The 22,482-nt window shown below is 38.9% G+C and overlaps 1 protein-coding gene across 2 annotated transcripts in view; it reads left to right on the forward strand.

Moving 5' to 3' along the window:
• LOC110171576 (RNA-binding motif, single-stranded-interacting protein 3) overlaps positions 1 to 22,482 on the forward strand; it is a 113,659-nt gene that overhangs the window by 38,233 nt on the left and 52,944 nt on the right. For both annotated transcript variants that reach the window (XM_055164154.1, XM_055164153.1), the window contains 2 exons: positions 6,303 to 6,361; positions 12,895 to 12,986. In XM_055164154.1, the coding sequence (XP_055020129.1) occupies positions 6,303 to 6,361; positions 12,895 to 12,986 (151 nt within the window). The remainder of the gene's footprint in view (positions 1 to 6,302; positions 6,362 to 12,894; positions 12,987 to 22,482) is intronic.

A 22,482-nucleotide genomic window follows, 5' to 3' on the forward strand; every position in this document is an offset into this window, starting at 1 on the left:
TTTTTCACTATAGACTTTTTTTTTCCTTTTTTCTTTATTCGATCTGGGTTGCTATATCAAGTGACACTGAATGCCCTTTCTTACAAACATCAACCAAATCCATCCCTTTCCATGCATTTCAGAATGATGATTAATTAGGACTGTTGCCATATGGTTAATAATTCAGAACAATTATTATATTTTGAATGTGAAAAATATTGTGATTGAATATGAATATTGTGATTAGAGGATGACTTGCCCTAGCCAGGCTAGCGCCACCTAGTGCCTCCCCTCAATTTAATTTCTCTTCAGTGGCTAGGTCAGGAATCGGAATATACTTGACGGTTTGCAAGAACCCTGGAAGTTGTAGACCATGCACCGGCCAGTCAGCGAAGAGCTGTGAAGCCATGATGTCAAACTCAAGCGCCTGTCTGGGTCCCTTTTGTGGTGCACAACAGTAAACAAAGGGGTCAAGATGGATGCAGACGAAGCCATACATTCTGTGTTGGCAACGATTCTCAAGATCGAGGATTTAAAACTGGAACAAAGAGAACGTTTGGTGAATTTTATCAAGGGGAAAGACGTTATTGCCCTTCTTCCTACGGGATTTGGCGCATTACATACGTCACAACCAAATAACAGCGATTGGTTAAATAAAAAAAGTACCCGCCTACTGTCGAGCAAACGAATCCTAATGCTGCGAGGTCAGATGGTTTGATGAATCAGGCTTGACTTGTCCTGCCCAAAGACACAATGACAAAGTGCACTTGGATAAAGTTTGAACCGACAATTACCCGCTTAAGACAATAGCAGTAGTTTGAATTGGATCACCGCATTTTAATGCGGTGGCAGCAAGTCAAACAGGAAAGATATTTTTCTGATAAGTGTTGCAATTAGATTTGCTTTAAAAGTAAGACTCTGTTCACATTGCAGAGGACATTTCATTTTCTAATTAACTGCAGCCTTTGTGATTTTATTATTTCAGGAACTAAAAATTATGATTGTGATTCTATTCAATATGTTGTGCTGCACTAGTATTTCAGTAAAATTATAGAAAATGTAACACAAAAAAATGAAAACAAAGATAGTGAAAGTATAACATTGAACCAAGAGCGAGCAGTAGGGTTTCGTCATAAATTGCTTGATCTTATTTTGTTCCAGATCTGCACAGAATCTATATAGCACATAAACATCTCCAAATGATGTGTTTGTCTGTGTGTGGCGCGGCAGAGGCGACATCAAACGGGAGCATCTATAGGCAGTGAGTTTTTTTCTTTTTTTCCAGTGGGGGAATGAGAACCCAGATCTGATGCTCCCGGGCCCCTCTGAGATCTGTCATTAACACACACACAAACATACACACACGCAGAGATTGTGTCGACTCTGCCAAAACATCGCTCTGTGCCGAGTTTCATATTGACATTTCTTGTCAAACACTGACAGTCTGGGAAATACTGTCAATTTCACTCGTCTCTGTTGCTCTCTCCTCTGCCATTCTTTTTTCTACTAGGGCATTTCAGAGTATTTCGTTGTGGGGGATCAGCATGTGAGGTCGGGTTGGATGATATTGTACGGCTGTCACATAGGAAGACGGGGTGATATAGAGCACAAAAAAGCTTCACGGTCAGATGATGGCTCTTTTTCTAACTTTTATGACAGTCTAGTTGTTTATGATTTACATTTAGGTGGCCATACCAGCTTGTGAAAGGCTGATCTGGTCAGAAGGGAGGTTGGTCCTGATTAGTACTTGGATGGGAGACTGCTTCCAGGTATCACAGACAAATTGTTGTTGTGTCCTTAGGCAACCATTTCACCCATATTGCCCAGTATGAAAGTGATATGTGTGTGCATGATTGGTGTTGGTGGCTGCTTTGCTTCCTTCAGTCTGCCCCTGGGCAGCTGTGACTACATTAATGGTTTAACACCACTGAGTGTGGAGTGAATGAATGTTGCACTGTCTTTTTGTGTGCTATATAACTTAATTTCATAATGCTATTTACCTGTGTTAGACAAATGAGACACTCCATCCAGACTTTTATAAATACCAGTTACAATTTCTTTGCCACATTAGCTCACTAACTCACTAAAATATTCCTTTACCTTTGAGATAAATCAGCCTTTTGATTACATCGTGTTCTTTATTTCAAGGCCTAAGCATTGATCTAACGCCACCTCCAGACCCCTGAATGACGCACACACATACAAACACACACACACATGAACACGAGTTTGATTTCCAGTGACAAAACAAACTGCCAAACTCGACTGGTCCTGGAGAGCTTTGTTTGCACACAGCACACACATGCACACACTTGTAAGTAATCACTCCTACACAAAGTACGCACTTCTTGAGACACGCACACATGACAGGCGGAGACACACAGCAGTACGTGTCAACAGAAAGCCAGATATTGCCAGATGGTGTGAGTAACGTGTGTTGCTTTGGTGTTTTTGATCTGCTCTTGCCTTGTTTGTGTGTCTGGATATACAGTCTGTGTGGGCCATTAGAGCTGACATTTTTCAGGTTTTCTCCTCCGTCATCAGGCGTCTACTAGGGCATACTGAGCCCGGGACCTGCTGTGCCAGACTACAGACCAGAAAGCGTGCATTGTCAATAGTATTTTATATGACTGTACAGAAGTGAGTTTATTATGGAATTGTCTCAGGTTGAGACCTATAGCCAGACTAGTCCTGTTTTATGAAGCATGAGTCAGGTTGGCCCATAGTGGCGGCACGCACAATGCCCTCTGATTTATTTACTACACAGCGTATCTATAATGACACTTTTCTTTCACCTTTCCTTACCCCTATAAAGTTTTATATGTTGTTTGACCTTATCACAATTGCCTTATGTCTGAGATATTCTCAAAATAACAGCCCTATGCTTCCAATAATTATTTAATAATAATAATAACGCCTTACACTTGTAATGTGCTTGTCAAAGCCTCTCACAGCACTACACTGTAGTCATTCATTTCATACACAGTGATGGTAAACTGTAACCACAGCTGCCCTGGGGCAGAATGATGGAAGTGAGGCTGTACATTTGCGCCATCAACCCACCAATCATTTAGACTAATGGGTTAAGTGTCTTGCCCAAGTATAGAACGACAGAACTTGGTCCATGTGAGAACTGATCCACTGACCTTCAGGTTGGGGACCACTCTTAACCACTGAGCCACTGCCACCACTATTCCGCATGGTTATTGCACATGTTTTGTATGTAGATTTGATTTGCCATGATTTAAAGCCAATGATTTAAACCACACAAGAGTTAGATGCTTTGTATTTCCTTTTGTTGAAAAGTTATTGTTCAGGCTAAGTGACAGATTTACTATACCATGTACATGACAGATTTACTGTACCATGTTACATTACTTTGTAGTTGGTTGTTTCCATCCACTGTCTGTGCTGAGCACCATTGTCTGTGGAGAATTTATGGCTGTGGAAAGTTGGTTCCACTTATAGGTTGGCTTCACAGCAGGGCCCACCAGTGAGACTCACAGTATGCATTTATATAAAATATTGTTGGATTTGGAACAAAATGTTGAAATGTATTGGTTGCATAAAGATGGGTAATATATCATCGACAAAACAATTTTGAAACATCTCACATTATTGAAAGTAATACCGAAAGAAAAATATTAAGCTGATAATTTTCACTATTTTTACCCCTTGCTGTACTATAGTCTTGCGTTAGATTTTTTAGTTTACATACTGTATGTTTATGATATACAATCTTAAAGTGTCAGTTTACCTAAAATTTAGTGGGCAGATTTTTAGTGCAGTTGTAAATTGAGCACATTAAGTATTTTATGATTATAATCCTGCCAGCAGCTAAAAACACCAGCTCTTATTACACCTTGTCACAATGTGTAATTTTTCCAGCGTGCTAAAAATATCAACAAAGCCTTAAAAATGAACAGTTGTTTGATTGTTGGTTTGCTAACACCGTGATTTGCCGATCATAAGCCGCTCGTCTGTCGTCTAGTGCGAGATAGGAGCCTTTTAAGGACGATTGTTCTGTACTCCTGAAGCCTGGTGTCCCTGTGGATCCTGATGTGTGTCTGTCATCATGGCCGCTCTGACACTCACACTGTCTGATGGTGACAACTAAATGATCTGTTCTTTATTAAACACCTCTTTACTATCTCTACATCGCTTCACTCCACAGCGCTGCCTCCCCCTGCACCGCCTTTTATCTCCTGACTTACAGCTCTCCCCCTTCTGCTCTATTCCTCATGCGTCCGAACTGGCCTCTTCTAGCTAAAGGGATGGATACATTTTCTTTTTAACTTTTTAATATGAAACAGGCAAAGCTGATTGTCACCTAATTTTATTTTCATAACTGCTCATAAACTCATTGTATAAGTATATGAAACTTTATAAACTGTTAAATTATTTAAAATCAGGCCAAAGTTCTAGTTTTAAGTTAAAACCTTGTTATGGACATTATTTATCAAAAAACTGGTTAGCTTTGGTGGGCGGTATGCTCCAGTGAACTTTGTTAAGTGTTAATTTATTTGTTAATTTGATTATGTATGTTTATATTTCTCAGTTAGGGTTTTGTGGCAAAGTAAAAAGAGCTCAATACCCCTGACCTAGAAGGTAGGGTCCAACACTGTGGACAGACAGTAATGTATCTTTTACATTCTTTTACATACAGAATCGGCTTTGACAAATGTCTCTTCTCTTTCATTGCTCCAAATTTCCATTTATGATTTTGTTACAATAATTATTGCTTTTCATTATAACCTTTTTAATTACAATTTAGAAATGGTAATGACAATGTAGTTCATTAAAATCACAGTATCCTAATATGGCTTGGATAAAATGTCAAAGGCACACTGATTACAAAAATAAAAGTCTTTATTAGAGCTTCGGTGTCACTTGGGTTGGTGGTATTACCTGCTTGTCTGCATGCATATTGATAACTTTAATGCCATACTCAAGGCACAGAAATAACATTTCATGTAGTGAACTGTCTTCCAGAAAAGTTACATAGTGCACCTTTAAACACTCCAATAACATTATCATTTACATGAGGCAAATGTGAATAACAGTTCAGCCCAGTTCATGCAACCTTTTGTCCCCTTTTCTATAAAAACGTCGCTGACTGTATCGTTGCCTGATTTCTCAATCACTCCTGTCTCCTGTTTTTCACCAAGCCACTTCCACTGTGCACCTGGGGTCGATGGCAAGTCAGTCAGCCTGTCAGCCTGTCACTCCACCTGATCGTCACAGCTCTAAACCCCGCCATTGTGCCACTGCTAAAACATTAATTAAAAAGTCTCATCTGTGGCACCAGGTGATGATCTAGTCACTTTCTCTCCCTCCTTTCTATCCCCTTCTCTTCTCGTCTCTACCTTGTCTCACCCAGTCCCCCTCAGAACCCCTCTATCTGGGTGGACTCAAAGACAACGCTGATAAGAAACATTATTAACTTCTTCTTTGAGAGAACAGAGCGCTGCGGCAGAATAGAAGTGGGATTGGGAGCGGAATAAAGGAAGACAAAGACCGAAGCAGAGATGTCACTAAGAAGAAACGCGCTGAGCTATGGGAGGAATGAATGGCAGGCAGATGGAGAGATATATGGGAGCTGTCTGACTCTGTGGATCGGCTCGCTCACAGATGATTGGTTAAATTGCAGGTTATGAGATACAGCAGTGTCTGTGGGCATAAGCCTGAGGGTGGGATCTGATATGGGACAGATAAGGACACGATGGATAGAGGTGCTGATAGGAAACTGTAAGAAACTCTTTTAGTGTTAGAGGGGAAGTCTACCGGCTTAAACTCATCTTAGTTCTTATTTTTGTCTTGCCTCCTAGCGTGAAGTGATTGGTGTAGTTATTTTTTGCCATATTCTCAGATGCAATTAACTCTGTATATAGGTGTGGGAACAAAAATACACCGCTGGTCCCATGGGGTTGAATTAGGTCTTTTTTTTTTTCTCCAGATTTGATTTGCCTGGCATTATACAAATATATTTCAGACGTGCTCATGAGTTAAACATATTATTAACATATAATTATCATAACATTACCATTAAACATCGTACAAATCCTCTTATGCAGGCTTATTACTAGGCTTATTGGGGTTTGTGTGTGAATCATCCACAGGATCAGTTCATTTGGGATACTAGGTCAAATCGGGATCTAAAAATCACTGTCTACTCCTGCCTGGGTTTGATTTAAAAACTTAAAATATATTTAAATAAAAGTGGGTTTTTTTGTTTGTTTGTTTTTTCTGCATAAATAAATGAATTCAAATCTATGTACTTTATTTATACAAATGTGATAAACACACTTTCTTGATTTTTGCAGATATGGGAAGATTGTATCAACAAAGGCCATCCTCGACAAGAACACAAATCAGTGCAAAGGTGAGTGAACTTCTACAAACTTTCGAAGCAGTTCAAGTTTCTCACTTCACAAACTCTTGATTTGATTCAGGGTCCAGAAAGTTTGAGTTTGTAAGATATCATTGTGGAGTGGATTGAACATGGCAGTCTAATGGATGCCCAATTAGCTCGATATGGGGAGTGGTTTTCTTGTTATGAATCACTTCCTCTTTTTGGCATTGCCTAATTGCAGTAATTTATCCACAATGTGGTTCACAATGGCATAGAGCTCTTTTCAACTGACGTGAAATGAAAACAAATGAGTTAGATTTGATTGTCCAGTGTGCCTTTACCATGTGTTTGCTATTGAGTATGTGCAGTTATGTGAAACAAGAGACTTCAAAACCTCTCAAGTCATTCACTCAAGTCCCTTAATTTAGTTCCAGCCATTTTCGACAATGATATCAGCATCACTGCCTAATGACACTCAGCGTAAAACAGCTTTTCAAATCAAGACGCCGGCATTGTTGTCACTGACCAAATCAAAATGGAGAACACCATACAGCACTAACAATGTGTTTGGAATAGACTCTGGGCCCACTCAAGTGTGCGGTGATGAGGTCGGTTTGATTGTTGGAGTGGTCCGAACAAAGCACTAATCAATGTGATTGTAGTCGTCTGCTTTTGGAGAGGCACAGAGAGCTGGTGTGCTGCGTGATTACTGCTCCTCTGCCAAAGCCCAGCTCAAAGGTGCACAGCGCTGTTTGGAGGCAGGCCATAGTGTGTAATCAGGATATGAGATGGGCTTAAGCAGATCATACAGTTTAGAACTTGAGAAAACAAAGCCATAAAAAAGGTATTCTAGAATGTTGAACAATGAATATGTTCCCTCAAGAGTAGAGGCCTGATGTAATAAGAATGGTACAATATTTCAGTAAGTAGTGCTATTTATCCTTGTAAATGTATATTACATTTACCCAGCCAAAGGTTTTATGTGTATAATAGCAATATGCAATTATTACTTATGTCATTTTACATTATGACTACTACTATCTGAGTAATATTAGAAGCAACAAATTAACCAAACTTGTACACATTTCCCAGCACTGTCCGTATTGTAAAAAACTCATTTGAACTGCTCCAAACATCATGTAATCAAAGTGACATGCAGTATAACTCACTTTATGCAAAACTGAGACACTGAGTCACACTCAAGTGAGCTGCAGTTTAGCATAATAAAATGTAATGTCCTTCCATCAAATATTTCTTTGAAGCGCCTGATAGAGGATGTGAGCACTTACTGAAAACAAGAGCTTAAGTGATATGTGCAATGCTGTATTTGTCAAGAGGGATGTTAAACTCCACCCACACTCATTTGTTAACCAATGCTTCAAACATGAGCTTTTATTTCTAATGTGTTCTTATGAATGGGCTGCCCAATTCTCAGCTCCATTTGCAAATTTTAGACTTAAGGTTAACCTTGTACAGTTAAATTGAAAAGATCTCATTTTGAATTTACTAATTTTGCCCTGTGGTCTTGGGAAAGTGCTCTGTTCAGTTGTTTCAGTTTGATTCAAGTGCCTAGCTTTAGTTTTATGCTTTCCCTGACAGCTCTGTGAGAGCAGCAAAAAAAAAAAAAAAAAAAAACATATTATAATTATCACTACAGAATAGAAGTCTAATCTGTGTTGCAAACAGTTAATTAATAGGACAACCTCTCAGTCACAGCTTACTACTCCTTTGTATCCACTTTTTAATGTAAAAGAAATGCAGCATTTTTGTTCCCATCTGTATTCAGAGTCCAGGCTGACGACAAGGGTATTCATGTTTGTTAAAGTAGCTGGTAGGTGTATTGTACGATTGGTGCCAGTGCTATAGATCTGATACCAGGGCTGTGTGCCAGACTTCCGAGCTTTTATGAATACTAAACATCACACTGGCTGTTCTTGAATGCAAAAGCCATACATCCACAACAAAAGTAGACTCATTATTTAATCTAGAGAAACGCTGCCGCTGCACCGGAGTTTCTGCAGCATGTGGCCTTCATCAGCATTATATTTCTGTTGTGATGTCGCTAGCATACATCTCTACATCAGCCAGTTGTTAACTCACAATGAGCAGTTTCATTATCGGCCGGCCATTAGGATGCCTTACAACCGGATAAGTGTTGGTTTGATTGCGGAGGCATTCAGTAGGGACAAGATAAGTGCCTAGCGTGACTAAGAGAGTACAAATTGGCACATAGTTCTGCTGGAGAGGAAGGGATGGATGTGAGGAGGCTCCGGGAGGTGGGGCCATAGTAAAAATAATCTGGAGTTGACAGAAGAGGAAGAAGCGGAGTCTTTGAAATTGATGATTTAGCAGCAGACAGCCACCTCTGTTCAGGAAAAGTTCACAAACAAAGGCAACGATACTAAAATAAGTCTTCACAGCCTGCTGGATACACCTCCAACAGTTTCAATGGTGTCAAATGATAATAAGATTTCTATTATTAAGATCTTTTAGGTTATATAACAGATATGCCAAAGTACTTTTACACTTTTTAATATCTAATTGGCTAATAGCAAAATTTAGTTATGTGTTTGACACTTCAGAAATCCAAATCACATTGTTGTTGTTTTTTTGCCATTGTCAGTAAACAAAATAGGAATGTGCTTTGGCAATATTGTGCAACATAAAACAAAGAATAATAACAGTTAATTAAATATAAACAATGATAAAATAAAAGGCATGCATAAAATAAAATTTAAAATCACTTTGGCAGTCAGGTTGATTAAAAAACAGTGTAGGTTTTAAAAAATACCACAACTGTATTGATTACGTTTTATCTGAGCGATTGTAGAAATATTATGTCATTTTTTTACATTCCTGTTTGTCACTGGTGACTTTATTAGCAGAGGCAGTCACACTGTTCTGTATTTCTGTGTAAGTCCTGAGCTTTGTAGCGAGCTCAATGCTAAATACTCTGACAGCTCTCTAGTTAGCGGCGTGGGAGCACAGGGGGAGGCAGAGGCCACAGAGGACACAGAGGAGGGAGGAAGGGAGAGGAAACCACTTTAGATTGTAAAGGATTTCCATTTCCCAAAGACAAGCTCCCTCCCTCTACGCAGTCTGCATGTCTCCTGTTCTTCCCCCTGCCCTCCTCTTCCTCCTCTGTCCAGACTCTGCACTAAGAGCCCGGTCTCAAGCCTGTGGCCAGGACTCTGCAGCCCTGTAGATTAGATGGTGCTACAGAAGTGTGCGTGTTTATCTGGGTGTGTAAATCTGCTTGGTGCGCACACATTTCAGTGTATGAAGATCTGTGTGTGCTTTGTTATCATTTGATATTCATAACTGATGCGTCTGACAGGGCTGACTGAGCAAGATGGATTTGATGTGAGCGTGTGGATGAGGCGCAGATGGGAAGGAAAGGCCACAGATGAGTCTAATCTCAGCTCGCCGTTTCCTGAAAATATCCTTATTATTCAGACCAGCGTCATTTGCATCCGACTCAAGAGGGCAGCTCTAAATGTAAATGTGTAAATAATAGGTTGGTCAGTGTGGGAGGAGTGATGGAGGAAACTGTCCATCAGCGCAAGTGTCCTTCAAACCACTGCAGCCCGAGAGGAGCGGATTTTCACTCATACTTGACCTATGCCTTCTCTGAGGAATAACAGGCTTTTTCTCAAATTTATCTTCCTGATGACTCAGCAGTTCTAGTCAATACTGTATGTCTTTGCATTGCAACCATTAAGTCTGTATACTTTATGATCACAGGTGGTGTTTTGTGTTCAACATATATGGTTGGTAGTTACTATAATGTACTGTAGAGGTAGTTAATCTTATGTTTTAAATTAAAGACATCTGCAGGCATAAAACCGTATCTGAACAATATACAGTATTTGGTTACACTTTATATTAACCACACATTAATGAACAAATAGTTAAGAATGATTCAGGCTTACTAACCACTTACTTAAAATGGTAGGGTTAGTAGTTAGTGATACAGTATTGTTTAAGTACTTACTAAGCCTGAATCATTCTTTATAAACTTTATACATTTGTTTATTATGAATTAAGTCTTTGTCCATGCTTTATTAATTCTAATTACATGTAGTTATTATAAAGTGTTGCAACAATGTTACAACATTCAGTGTGTTTTGAATACTTCTCGCGCTTGTGTTGAGTGGAAGGAAAGTGCACAAATTGTCTGGAATTATTTTCTATATTTTACACATGCAGTAAAAATAATAGCCAATTTTGGGGTTCTCGTAAATAAGCAAAAGTTCTGCCATGTGAGTACTTTTTATACTTAATTAGCGTCAATATTGAATACAATTACAGTGCCATATACTAAATATTTATTCTTGGCTGACTATATTCATGAGTGTTTCTTGTACAAATATGTGCATGTTGTATGTTGTAGTCTAAAAAGTGTCAGGCTAAATGAGTCTGTCATTAGCAGAAGTATAAATATTTGTGTGTGTGGAGCAGATCTGTCTTTGAACGCAGCTTGTTCCCTTTGAACAATAAAAAACTCATGTGCTTATCAGAAAAAACATGGCTTCCATCTCGGGAGAAGTTGACAAGAACAGATGTCCTGAATCAAGTCTGTGTAGTTTCACTGTTACTTATAGGGTTCTTAGTACCACAGCTTTGGAAATATGGATTATTTGACTGTGTTAGCATATACCCTTCTCATAACAGATGCTGTTTCATTGCATGTACTAAAGTCATTTAAAACTTCTACACAAAATGCAACTTTAGTTTCTTGCTGCCAGGACACATTTGAGAGAGTTACTGCAAGTGAAGATTGATTTTAGTGTGTTCTGACTTTTTGTCCTTCTGCGTTTCCTGTTGGGCGTAGAGCACATCCCCATTTCATCAACAATTTGACAAATACTGCCCATACTCTCACGCCATGGCTCCTATAAAGAACAGAGACTGACGAAGGCCCATTCCCCTCTCCGCTTTATTTCTTTGAACAAGACGCTGAATCATTTTAATCGTGGCATTAGTGGGAGGATTTTTCTTGTTGTCTCTTGCTGGAGAGGCATATAGTATTGACCATAGCTATAGGAGCACCATTATATGCTGACAGATTTAGAGTGGTATGGGAATAAAATGACCTCACTAGTGCCAGTGGAATATAGTGTCAGAGAATAGGAAGCTACAATATACTTTTAAACATGGGCATTCTTTCACTATTAGATCACACACTGCACTACGTTTAATGTAGGGCAGGAGTACCGAGAGGCAATGAGACGAGGGGGGCTTTGAAACTGTGCTTGCCATATTGTGCGTAAACATGCAGATTTCATTAAGAAAACATGGAGATAATTGTATTAAAGAATGCAACACGAACCAAAAGAAGCGACTGATCTCACTATGGGTCACAGCTGGATATAACCTTGTAGATTATAAATGCATTAGTTTTATATAGCACTTTTCCCGCTCAGTCGATTTACAATTTTGTGCATTATTCATTCATTCCTAATGTAGCCACAGCAGCCCTGGGGTAGACTAACAGAAATAAGGCAGCTAATCAGTACCATTGGCCCATCTATACACAAACACATTTAAAATAGGGAGATTAACCAGTGACCACACTTATATCTTCATAAAGCATTGAAGTAGTGTGTATTCTGGATCCCAAGTAACACATCGCATTTATACTAGACAATGTCAGTGACGTGTTTTGCCTAAGGAAACAACAACTGTTTCCACCAGACCCACCGCTGCCCTACTGTAGCTCATGGTATTCTCAGCAGTCTTGCAGCAGTCCCATACAAACCAGACCCAACTCTGCTCAGCTTCCAAGCAGACGAGATAGGGCATTGACAAGATGGTACGGTCTGGTTTGCAATAGTAGTTTTAGATTCAGAGCTTAGATACTGTTTATTGCTTATATCCTGTAAAAAGATCCAACAATTTAATTTGATTTTAAGGAATTCACAGTCACTGACCCTGGGGGCACTGACTCTGAGGTTAGTTGAATTTTTGTTTTGTTGGTTTGTTTGTTATCCGTAACTAGTTAACGTATCTGCTGAATTGTGTAGAGAAGCCATGAACTTGCAACATTTCTGACCCATAAACAGCAACAGCACTACAGTGAAAATATGGTTGAAGGTCTGTGTGCAAATTAATATTACCCTGGATAGACTGTTTTAAAGCACAATAAAGTAAGTCATATTCCCCCCTACCAAGACAATACGGCATAATGGAACATTTATGCCATATATAATCACATCATGCAAAGTATTAAGGTTCATATTCATTTGAGTCTGTCTCAAACTTTGACAGAATCCATTTTCGCTAATTTACACTTTTTAGTGCCAGTACTCAGTCAAAACTTAATACTTCATGTGAAAGCTGTCACATCCTCCAGGTTTCATTTGACACCCATCTGTGAGATCTGTCATTAAATTAATGATGACTTGACTTCATTATGACACCTTCTTTGATTTATTAGATGTTGCTTTTTGACATGAACTATATGTGGTTTGGCCCTGTAACATGTGTGCAGTTGCTATGTCATTTGTCTTGTGTGCTTATTTGCCACGTTCCACTCACTCCTCTCCTCCTCTTGTGTGCAGGTTATGGCTTTGTGGACTTCGACAGCCCCGCAGCGGCGCAGAAGGCGGTGGCCTCACTCAAAGCCAGTGGAGTCCAAGCACAGATGGCCAAGGTAAACTAACTCTCTGATCAGACTTAGTGATAGCCAGTGCATTTGTCAAAGTCTGGTTCAAGGGTATTGCTGCTTTTACCAAATGTCTCTCACTGTTAACATGAGCTCCTGTGAGATTGATAGCTGCAGCTTTGATTATATCAAAAGATATTGAGCGAGGCTATGATGGAGTTATTGATTAACAACTATGGTCATGATGAGATTATCGATCACTTCTGGAAAGACGGGTAAAAATGCACCAAAGAGGTTTTCCTCCCACATCACATCACTTCCTTTCAAAGGGACTTTTATAGACATTCTACATAAATATTTTATAACAAAGACATTCATTTAAAAGCCAGTCTTGTCTCTTAAATTGAATGTACTTGTACATCATTGCTTTCTTTGTTTTTTCTGGTATATTGTACAATTAGGAATTGTGGCAGTGTGGCTTGCAAGAACTGGATATGCCTTCCTATGCATATGTTGGAAATATTCAATTTCCCATCAACAGTTGGTCTATATATTTATTATTGTGCTTGCCACATGTCCATTTCCCCACTTAAGGCTCATAGTTGTTGGTTTAGTTCCAGCTGCCACTCAGTCTAACTGAGAATAGAAAGATGAATGGATGAATAAACTTGCACAAGAACGTGATACAGCTCACCCGTCCTATCAGAAAATTACCCATATGATTTATGCTCATCCTTGGGAATACTTAAAGCGAGATACTGTGCCAACTAAATTGTCACTCTGGCTTGCTATGGCTGTATCTCTCGTGTATACATGCCCAGGTATAAAAAGAGCTCACATTATTCTCTGTGTGAAATGCACATTGACACAGTGGCAGTGCGCCCCTTTTCTTGTCTCCAAAAGCACATTTAGGCTTGTGTCTGCATGTCACTGGGAAAACACGCTGCCAAAACATGTGGGCCTAAGCAGCACAATCACATTAGCCTGCTCCGCTTGTGAGAGAAAGATACTGAATAGCCTGCCTTTGCTTTTAGATTCATTAAAGCTGTATCGCCGCATACTTCCCCTTTTATAAATGAGAGAGCCACGCAATTAAAATGGGCCAGTCTTCAGGCACCGGGAGCATCCCATTGAATTAAACAGCAGCAGGCCTCTGAGCCACCTTTGCCTTGCTCTTCTATTAAAGCTCTTTTCATTAAACTTCCATCTCGTATTCTGTTCCTAACGGCTTGGAGGGCATTGGGAGAAAAGCTAGTGTTGATGTGTTTAGCTGTTATTAAAGCGAGAGGGGCCCTCGACTCTGCAGAGATAGAGTTTTCCGCAGGGATGTAATGGAGGGCAAGAAGTCAATTCTAAATGAAATTACGCACACTTCTTACTGGTTCACAGACTAATTATGCACAGAGCTAGTGTCCTGGCTAACTTTTTACTTGCACCAGTTTGGTTGGAATAGTTGTATTCTCTATTCATCATGACTGTTGGACAGATTATTTACTTCATTTCCAAGAAGGCAGATTTATTCACCTTATTCCGAAAGTTGTCAACATCATTCCAGCTGTATTATTTTACGTGGGGCTGCCTCTCTTGACAGCAAATAAGTTCAATATGGACTATAAAGCCGTTTTAAAACCCCTCAGGGAATCAATGCATTATTGACTTGTTGGTGCACATGAACATTTAACATTTTACACAAATTAACCTATTTCATGTCATATTTAAGCAACAAAACCTTTCTCAAATACACCATTGAAATGAATGGGACCCCTATTTAACCGGAAGTGCCACAACAAGAAAACACTGTTTAGGAGCTTTTAGAAACACAAGTGGGCGGAGTGGGATAAGGTGAATACATTACATACAGATTTTGTTATATTAGCTAGTATTTAACCTGCTTGTGGTAATGCAGTTTATTTATTTTTTTCAGCTAATGATGCATGAAAACAGAGCATTAGGTTCAGAACACTTTGTAATTACAGAGAGTACTTTCCTGCATATCAATTTCTTTTTAGTGCCATTTAATAAAGTTTAACATATCTATTTATATTTTTTATTTATCTAAACCAAAGATTACTGAGTATTTTAAGAAGCTGTTTCATGTAACACTTTTGGATCATGAACAGATCACTCCAATGTATTGTTCTCTGTGGTCATTCAGGGTAGTAAAATAAAACTACACTCAATGTAAACGATTCCAAGTGAACATGCAAAAGATTTAAGCACTGTAAGTAACTGTCCTGGTGGTGAGTCTGGTACCTGTTTGCCTCCATGGAGATGCTGTTTCTTTGCCTGGAATGCTCAACACTATGGCACAAAATTTAAATTCTTGTGGTGTTTTTATTGCGAAAGAAAAAGATGTGACCTGCTAACTAACTACCTCCTCAATGCTCTGTGATTTAAGCTAAATGATCATTGCCGACAAGGTAGCCTGTCTTTTTAAATTTATTGTGTTGCTTACAAATTCCTAAGTAACATAAATAGCTTTGTTTCCCATCCATAAAAAGTTATAAAGTTGTAATGAATGGGTGGCTCAGATGCAGACAGGGTTTCCTTGTCTCGTAAAAATCTTGTTCCTTTCTTTTACTTGATCTGAAAGGAAGTTAGTAAAATTGTGTGCTCAAGCAGGTTTGTTTTTTCTGGCAGTCTGCCTTCTACTTGACCCTACATTCAGGAATGATGCTAACAGGGCAGTCTGAACACACCTTCCCTGTGCAGAGATGATTATGGTTATTACCATTTTGAGGCGTTACCATTTTATTCTGATAGCGGCGACATTTCAGGATGAGCCAATTCTGCAACAGCATGAATGTTTAAGGAACAAAATGTGTTTACAGCAGCCAAACTAACACAAGAAACAACCTGCTGCGATCCTCAGTGTGTGAGATACACGGGGGGGTGGAGTCTGCCTGAGAGGCTAAACTCAGGGCAAAGAGTCTAAAATAGCATCAAATACCCACTGGAGAAGTACCTACCTCCACCGTGTCTGAAATGTCAGCGTTAAGTGTGTTACAACACCTTCCTGACATTATACAAGACTTAATTAGGATTAGATGTCACAGTGGGGGATGATGGACTCAGCATAAGTGGAATAAATATGTGTATATAAAGTGCAATTTTATATCTGGAAAGTCTGTTCTCTGGTAAATTTGCTGTTTGTCCGATAATGTACTGTTACTAGAATAATTGACGGAAATGTGTGCTATTACCCAAAAAGAAACACTTCAACTGATGATACCACCTCTTCTACAACTACTCTTAAAAGTCAACTACAATAACTATAACAAAAACAGTAACGTTTACAACTACGCAACTACTATGTAGTTGTACTTTGACACTTGCTTGTTTCGTTGGAGATGTTATTGCATTATTTCCACAGTATGACATTAAACTTATCCACCTTGCATTTATTCAATCATAGGTAGGTTTCTTGCTCAGAAATACCTTCGAAAACATGCATTGACCTTTAACATGTCCTGGTGGTGACATTGGCCCAATGAAGATAAGTTTAATGCACACAGTGGAACATACCAGGAAAAGCAATAACATCGCCATGGATGTTGAGGACTCTCCATTATTTAAGTTGCAGAGCTCCTTTACAATATTGCTTTTACTTATGCTTTTACTCATTTTATTAGTACTGTGACTACAATAATTCCATAAAATAAATGAATAAAAATAATAAACTTTTTTCACTAGTACTAGATATTTTAGTCCAGGAGTAGTGGTTCTTTTCTTCCTTGTTCTCCAGACGAGTTGCGGTGGCAGAGTAAATGGGAGCAGATGAAAACAGAGGTGAAAGTGGAACAGTGTGTTGGTGTTTGTGCTCTGCTCTTTGTAATTACTGTTGACCTGAGAGATGATTATTGCTACAGCCGCACTCCTCCGCTGCCTCACCTCCGCTCTCTCAGACAGGCTTTCTGTCTGACTCCCCTCACTTCTCTATGGAGACGTGCGTTTGTCTGTCACCAGCAAATTAAAGCGTTATATAAGGCTAGCACAGTCACTCAGTGCTCACTGTATTGTCTTTGTGTGTGGTATATTAAAGTAATTAGTAAATACAGTCATTTCTCCCCATTCATTCTAAATTTCTACAAGAGTTCATTAACACCAAGGTTATATTTGAGTATCCTAGAAAATCACATTAATCACATTACAAAGATTACCAGTACATCATTAATTTAAGTGCAGTACCTATTTTGTATTTAGTCAGTTACATGTGTTTTGATTGCTAAAAATCTAAAAAGAAAAATAAAAAATCGAAAAAACATGTATTCTTACTGTGAGCGGGCTTACCTCTCCACAGATTCTAAAGGTGTCACCTGCCTGTCTCCATACAGATAAATAAGTTTGTCATACTGTGAAACATTCTAAGCAAAGCAATGCATATCCAATGAAACTGTTGCTGTTGGTTGTTTTGTATATAATAATTGGCATATCTATTATAGCAGTTATGATACTTAACCTGTGACTAGGGTATAGCCATGGTTGTTAACAAGAAACCAAATAAAGCAAAGTGCAAAGTGCTGAAAGCTCATTAGTTGTAAGTCATTTGTTTGGATAGCTAAAACAAAGTGTAGAGGTTCAAATTAAAACTGCTAACATGTGAATTAGCGCTTTGGTTTAATTAAAATGTACTCAACTCTAAAATAGAAATGCCAACAGCATTATTAGATGTAAATGATACAGACAATTTTAATTAATACAAAACCTAGGCACGTATGCAGTATATTTTTGCCTTATTGAAGTGTCCTTGTGTTAAATTATAACATTGCTAATTTATTTAATCACTTTATACACTTTTAAGTAGCACCGCATGAGATTCCTGGTGACAGGCACGCCACCTGCACGTTGTCATGTAGATAGAAAGCAAAACTTTAGGACATTTTCCATAGAGGTAAATAAGTTTAAAGCCATTCTGTGGAACATTACTGGAGACAAGGAGGAGGCAATGTTGCTGATCAAGTATGTGAAGATGCAAACCAGCTTTAAGGATGCATGTTATAAGTTTTCCGTGTAATAAAAGCACTCATAATAAAATAAATGCTTTTATTGTAGTTTATTTTTGGTTGAAATCTTATGCGACGGGGCTTTAATTTTAGACTATGCTCTATAGCCTTTTTGTGTGTCCGCTGTGGCTCTGATTGGTTATTTGGATTAAAAACTGTCCCCATTTTGTTCCATACAAGATAGTGTCAAGTGAGTCTATTAGCATTTAGCAACCCAGCTTAAAACATTAGCCCTTCTGAGATAACAGGAAGTCAGCTCATCAACAAAACAAACTCTATAGTGAACCTTTCCTTAAGTAGTTTATAGTAATAGATTATACATAAATTACATCCTGCTTTTCATGGCTTACACATTAGAATATTGCTATAATAGTGAATAAAACTTGTGTTGTTGTTATCGACATTTACAGCATAACAGCTCTGTATTGATTGGTTATATTCATGTGATGTTTGCCCTGTATAGATTTACAAACCTACATGCTCTGACTTCAGCAGTGTACTACTACAGTCAAGGTCATTATGCTAATTAGAGAGCTGCCCCATGCACCATTCACACAGCTCTCCCTCCTCTTCACACCTCGCTCTTCTTGGCTGCCTTCTTCCCACTCCTCATGTTTGTCCTTGCTACTCTTTGCCTTTTCTGACCTTTTATGTCTTCTTTCGGCCCACTTTATTCCTTAGTGTGACCTCCCCGTGCCCCTTTGTCCTGGATGTGCTTGTGCGGGGCAGGTGCAGTATCCTCCTGGGTCCTTTTTCCAGGGTGAAGTTGGGACAAACAGAAAGGAGATAAAGGCTGGGACACTTACTGTAAACACATAATTTTACAGTAGCTCAACCTTACCCAGGAGATCTGCTTCTTCCTCTGTGTTCGCTGCCTTTATTTCCTGGGTCTTTATGTTCACTTTTTTTTAAATGCACTTAAGACTAGATATATTAGATTAGATCAATAGCCACTAGGATTTATACAATTTATACATTTTAACACATGTTTCTCAAGTATTCTTTTTTACCTTGTAATCTGGCTATTTGGTCTAAATTATATTATTTTCTTTGTACATGGACTTGTTAACTCTTTCGTCTAGTTTTAAACACGAATGCACAGTATATCCATATTTCCAGTCCATTTTTTAAAATTCAGTTTACTTTATGTTATGGGAAACCCAAATTGCCATATTTTGTGTATGTTTGAAAATATCTTTAAATTCAATAATTGGACAGTCCAGTATCTTGTAAAGGCCTAGCGCAAGACTCGCAATCCCCCACAACACAATCAATTGATACAGGTATTATTTAAAAAAAAGAAAAAAAAAAAAAAAAAAAAAAAAAGAAAATGTGACTTTTCATTACACTGCCCCATACTGTTTCAACCCTTGCTCATTGTTGAACCCATAGATTAATTATTATGTCTTTTTTCCTTCTGTTTGTCCCATCCTCTCTCATGGTTCAAGGTAGAGTCAGTGGCAGAGAACACACATCATAAATCACATTCACTTAAAGAGCGCAGGACAGTGCCGTGGCCAAGGGCGTTTACAAAGGCTTCACAAGTATCTGCTTTTGTCCGTGTGTGAACCTGTGTGTCTCTGTGAAGCCGGACCACCTCTGGACCAACAAAGAGAGAAGGAGGACAATGGAGAGAAAGGAGCAGAGGAGAAGAGTGGGAGGCAGTGGAAACCCAATCGAATTAAACGTAATCTGGCCTGAATGTGCACAACCATCAGCTGCTCTCCAATCTTATTAACCCTGCATTACCAGCCAGCCGTGTGTGCCCGTGTGTCCGCATTGTGTGAGTGTGTGTGGCGCGCGAGGAGTTAAGTGGATAAGTGATAAAAGAGGAGGAAGAGATGGACAAGATGGCGGATGGGAGCGCATGTAAGAGGACAGGGGATGGATAGAGAAACAGGAGATAAATATAGGTTTGGTGTGATTAATGTGGTGCGAAGGGAGCGTGAAAGGAAATAAAAAGATTTGTGGTGATAACAGTAATCAGCATGATATGGTGGCACATGGTAGTTAAGGCCAGTGGTAACATCTAGCTCTCTTTTGCATCAATGAGTCGTAAATAAGTAGTGAAATTGTGATAAATTTGTTTTTCAATAGATTATATTCACTGCTATGATTAAGTCTAGCATCCTTTATGCCATAGCTGTTTTGAAAGAAAGATAACATTTTGAATAGAAAGTGAGCAATGATTTAAACAGCTATTACCATATTAATCTATATGTTGTCTGATTAATTTAACATTTTTGAACAGAATAATGGGTGCATGCTGGCAGAGTTGTTAGTCATGTGATAAACTAGCCAGTGTCCAGACTATGGAGTTTTATCGACCATATTGCTAAAGCTTTGGACAATGCAGCACAGTTACAGTAGTTCCTTTCATCTTTTTACATATGATACAGATTTGCTGGAGCGTCATACCTCGTACTCCCTTGCCAAAAGCAATTCATTTGGCATACAATTCTAAATGCTTTAATGCTTAAAAAGTGGATAATTTAAAAGTTGTTTCTTACATAAAGCTTGCCAAAATAAAAACAAAAAGGTAAGACCAATTAAGGGCAGTCACGCTGACAGGTCGTAGTGAGGCCATAGAGTACTATGAACTGCACTTGGCAGACATTCAGTCTCTGCTTTCGCTGCTTTCTGGGATTTGCCAACATCTTTGTGTGCTGCATGGGACTCAGTCCAAAGTTTGCGTCGTGACCCCCTCGCTGCTGCTGCTGCTGCCGCTGCTGCCTCTTGTTCATGCTCCAGTTCTGTAGCCATCCAAGTCCAACACATTGTGATGATTGGCTCCATAAATAGGATAACGTATAGAATCATACCATATTGGGTAAGAGACTGGACTTTTTCCTGCACTTTGGATAATTCCCAATACCAACATTATATATAAGACCGACCCATTGAAGTTATATGAGGCCTATATCTTTGGACAGCACTAAGTAATCTGGGACTCTGCTGGCCATTTAAACTACTGATCAAATATAGTACCAAACAGACCAAAAGGGAATGGTGTGATTCAGCACAATGTCATCCTGCCAAATGTTGTCTTTTATACCCTTCAGTTGAATGGATTTATATATTTTCAGTTCTCCCTATACAGTGACACTATTTTTTATATATATGTAGTAATAATACAAATACCCTCTTTTATTTGGTAAATGATATCAGCGAAACTAGTATGCACTGCTATCATCTCCATCAACTGACAAAGAACTAATATACAGCATAATACAATATACAATATAAAATCTATTAGATATTTATGTTCAAAGATTTTCAATAAATCAGATGCGAGGACTGACAGTTCATTTCCACATGCCAATCTTCCCACTGCTCGACTCAGTTCAAATGAATTTTCTCAAAAAAATTCAAAACATCCGATCACTACCTGTTATCTTTGATCTTTTCACTTGAGCTGTTTATGAGCCGGTGATGTCTCATTTAGACATTAAAGCTCTCGGCTTCTCTCTCCCCGTAGTTTCACCCCTGGGAGAGAGTACGTAAAACAAAGAGGGAAAAACCGCCATGTGAGGAATACGAGTAGGCACTAGCAGGCAGATTGAGAGTGGGGGTGGTGCTTGGTTTGATAGAGAAACAGCTCTATAAGGACGGAGATCACTGGAAAACACTATAAAACGCCTCTCCTCACATTCTGGGCCCCAGTGGAATTAGCCTTTGAGTGGGCTGCTGCGGCTGCCTCTGGATGGATGGAGGGAGAGGAAGAGGATAGAGAGATTGATGGTGGGAGGCAGTGGGAAGCCCAACTGTAGAGAGGGAGGGATGGAGTGGGCCGCTTGAACTGTGCAGAAAAGAACTGCACCGTGATCAAGGAGAAGGAGACCGCTATACAAGAACATAGAGGACTGGCTTTATTCTGAGCTTTTCAAACTGGGGTGTGGGAACCGTTGGTGACATTAAGAGTACTTTAAGTGATACTAAGAGGTTAATGACAATTTTGTATTTTTTCCTATTATTTTTTTAGAAGGTTTAAATCTGGTTTATAACACAGTTTTTTCCCTTCAGGACAGTTGAAGTTTTAATCCTTGTTTATAGCTGGTTTGTACTGATTTCTTATTATTAGCACTTTTGAAACAATAAACTTTATATTTGTTCAGTTCAGAGTTGTAGATGTGTTTATACATTTTTTATTCATGTAGTAATGTATGTATTTTCAGTTTTAACACTATTTTATATTATGTCATATTTTACATTATATTTTAACCCTGGGACTTTGCTTTAGGCTTATTTTAATTCTTGGATTAAAGTTTTACCTGTGACTTTGCATCTAACACTAAAAACTTCCCCCATTTATAGTCAATGCAAATAAACTAATGGCAGCAGAATAAGCCCATAAAATATCCCTTTAGTTTATGGGGACAATATTAAGTGTGAGTCTACTTCCTGATTGGTTGTTTTAAGCGGCAGATCTCTCATTGTTATTGGTGGCCAGGCGTGCTTGTTGTTTGTCATTGGCTAGACAGCGGAGTCGGCGAGATTCACAATCCAATGGCATAATTCGGCTATCGATCAAACTTTGTGGA

The sequence above is a fragment of the Boleophthalmus pectinirostris genome, unplaced genomic scaffold (genome assembly GCF_026225935.1).
Source record: "Boleophthalmus pectinirostris isolate CB_2022bp ecotype Guang Dong unplaced genomic scaffold, ASM2622593v1 HiC_scaffold_6, whole genome shotgun sequence".
In the NCBI taxonomy this organism is placed as follows: Eukaryota; Metazoa; Chordata; class Actinopteri; order Gobiiformes; family Gobiidae; genus Boleophthalmus; species Boleophthalmus pectinirostris.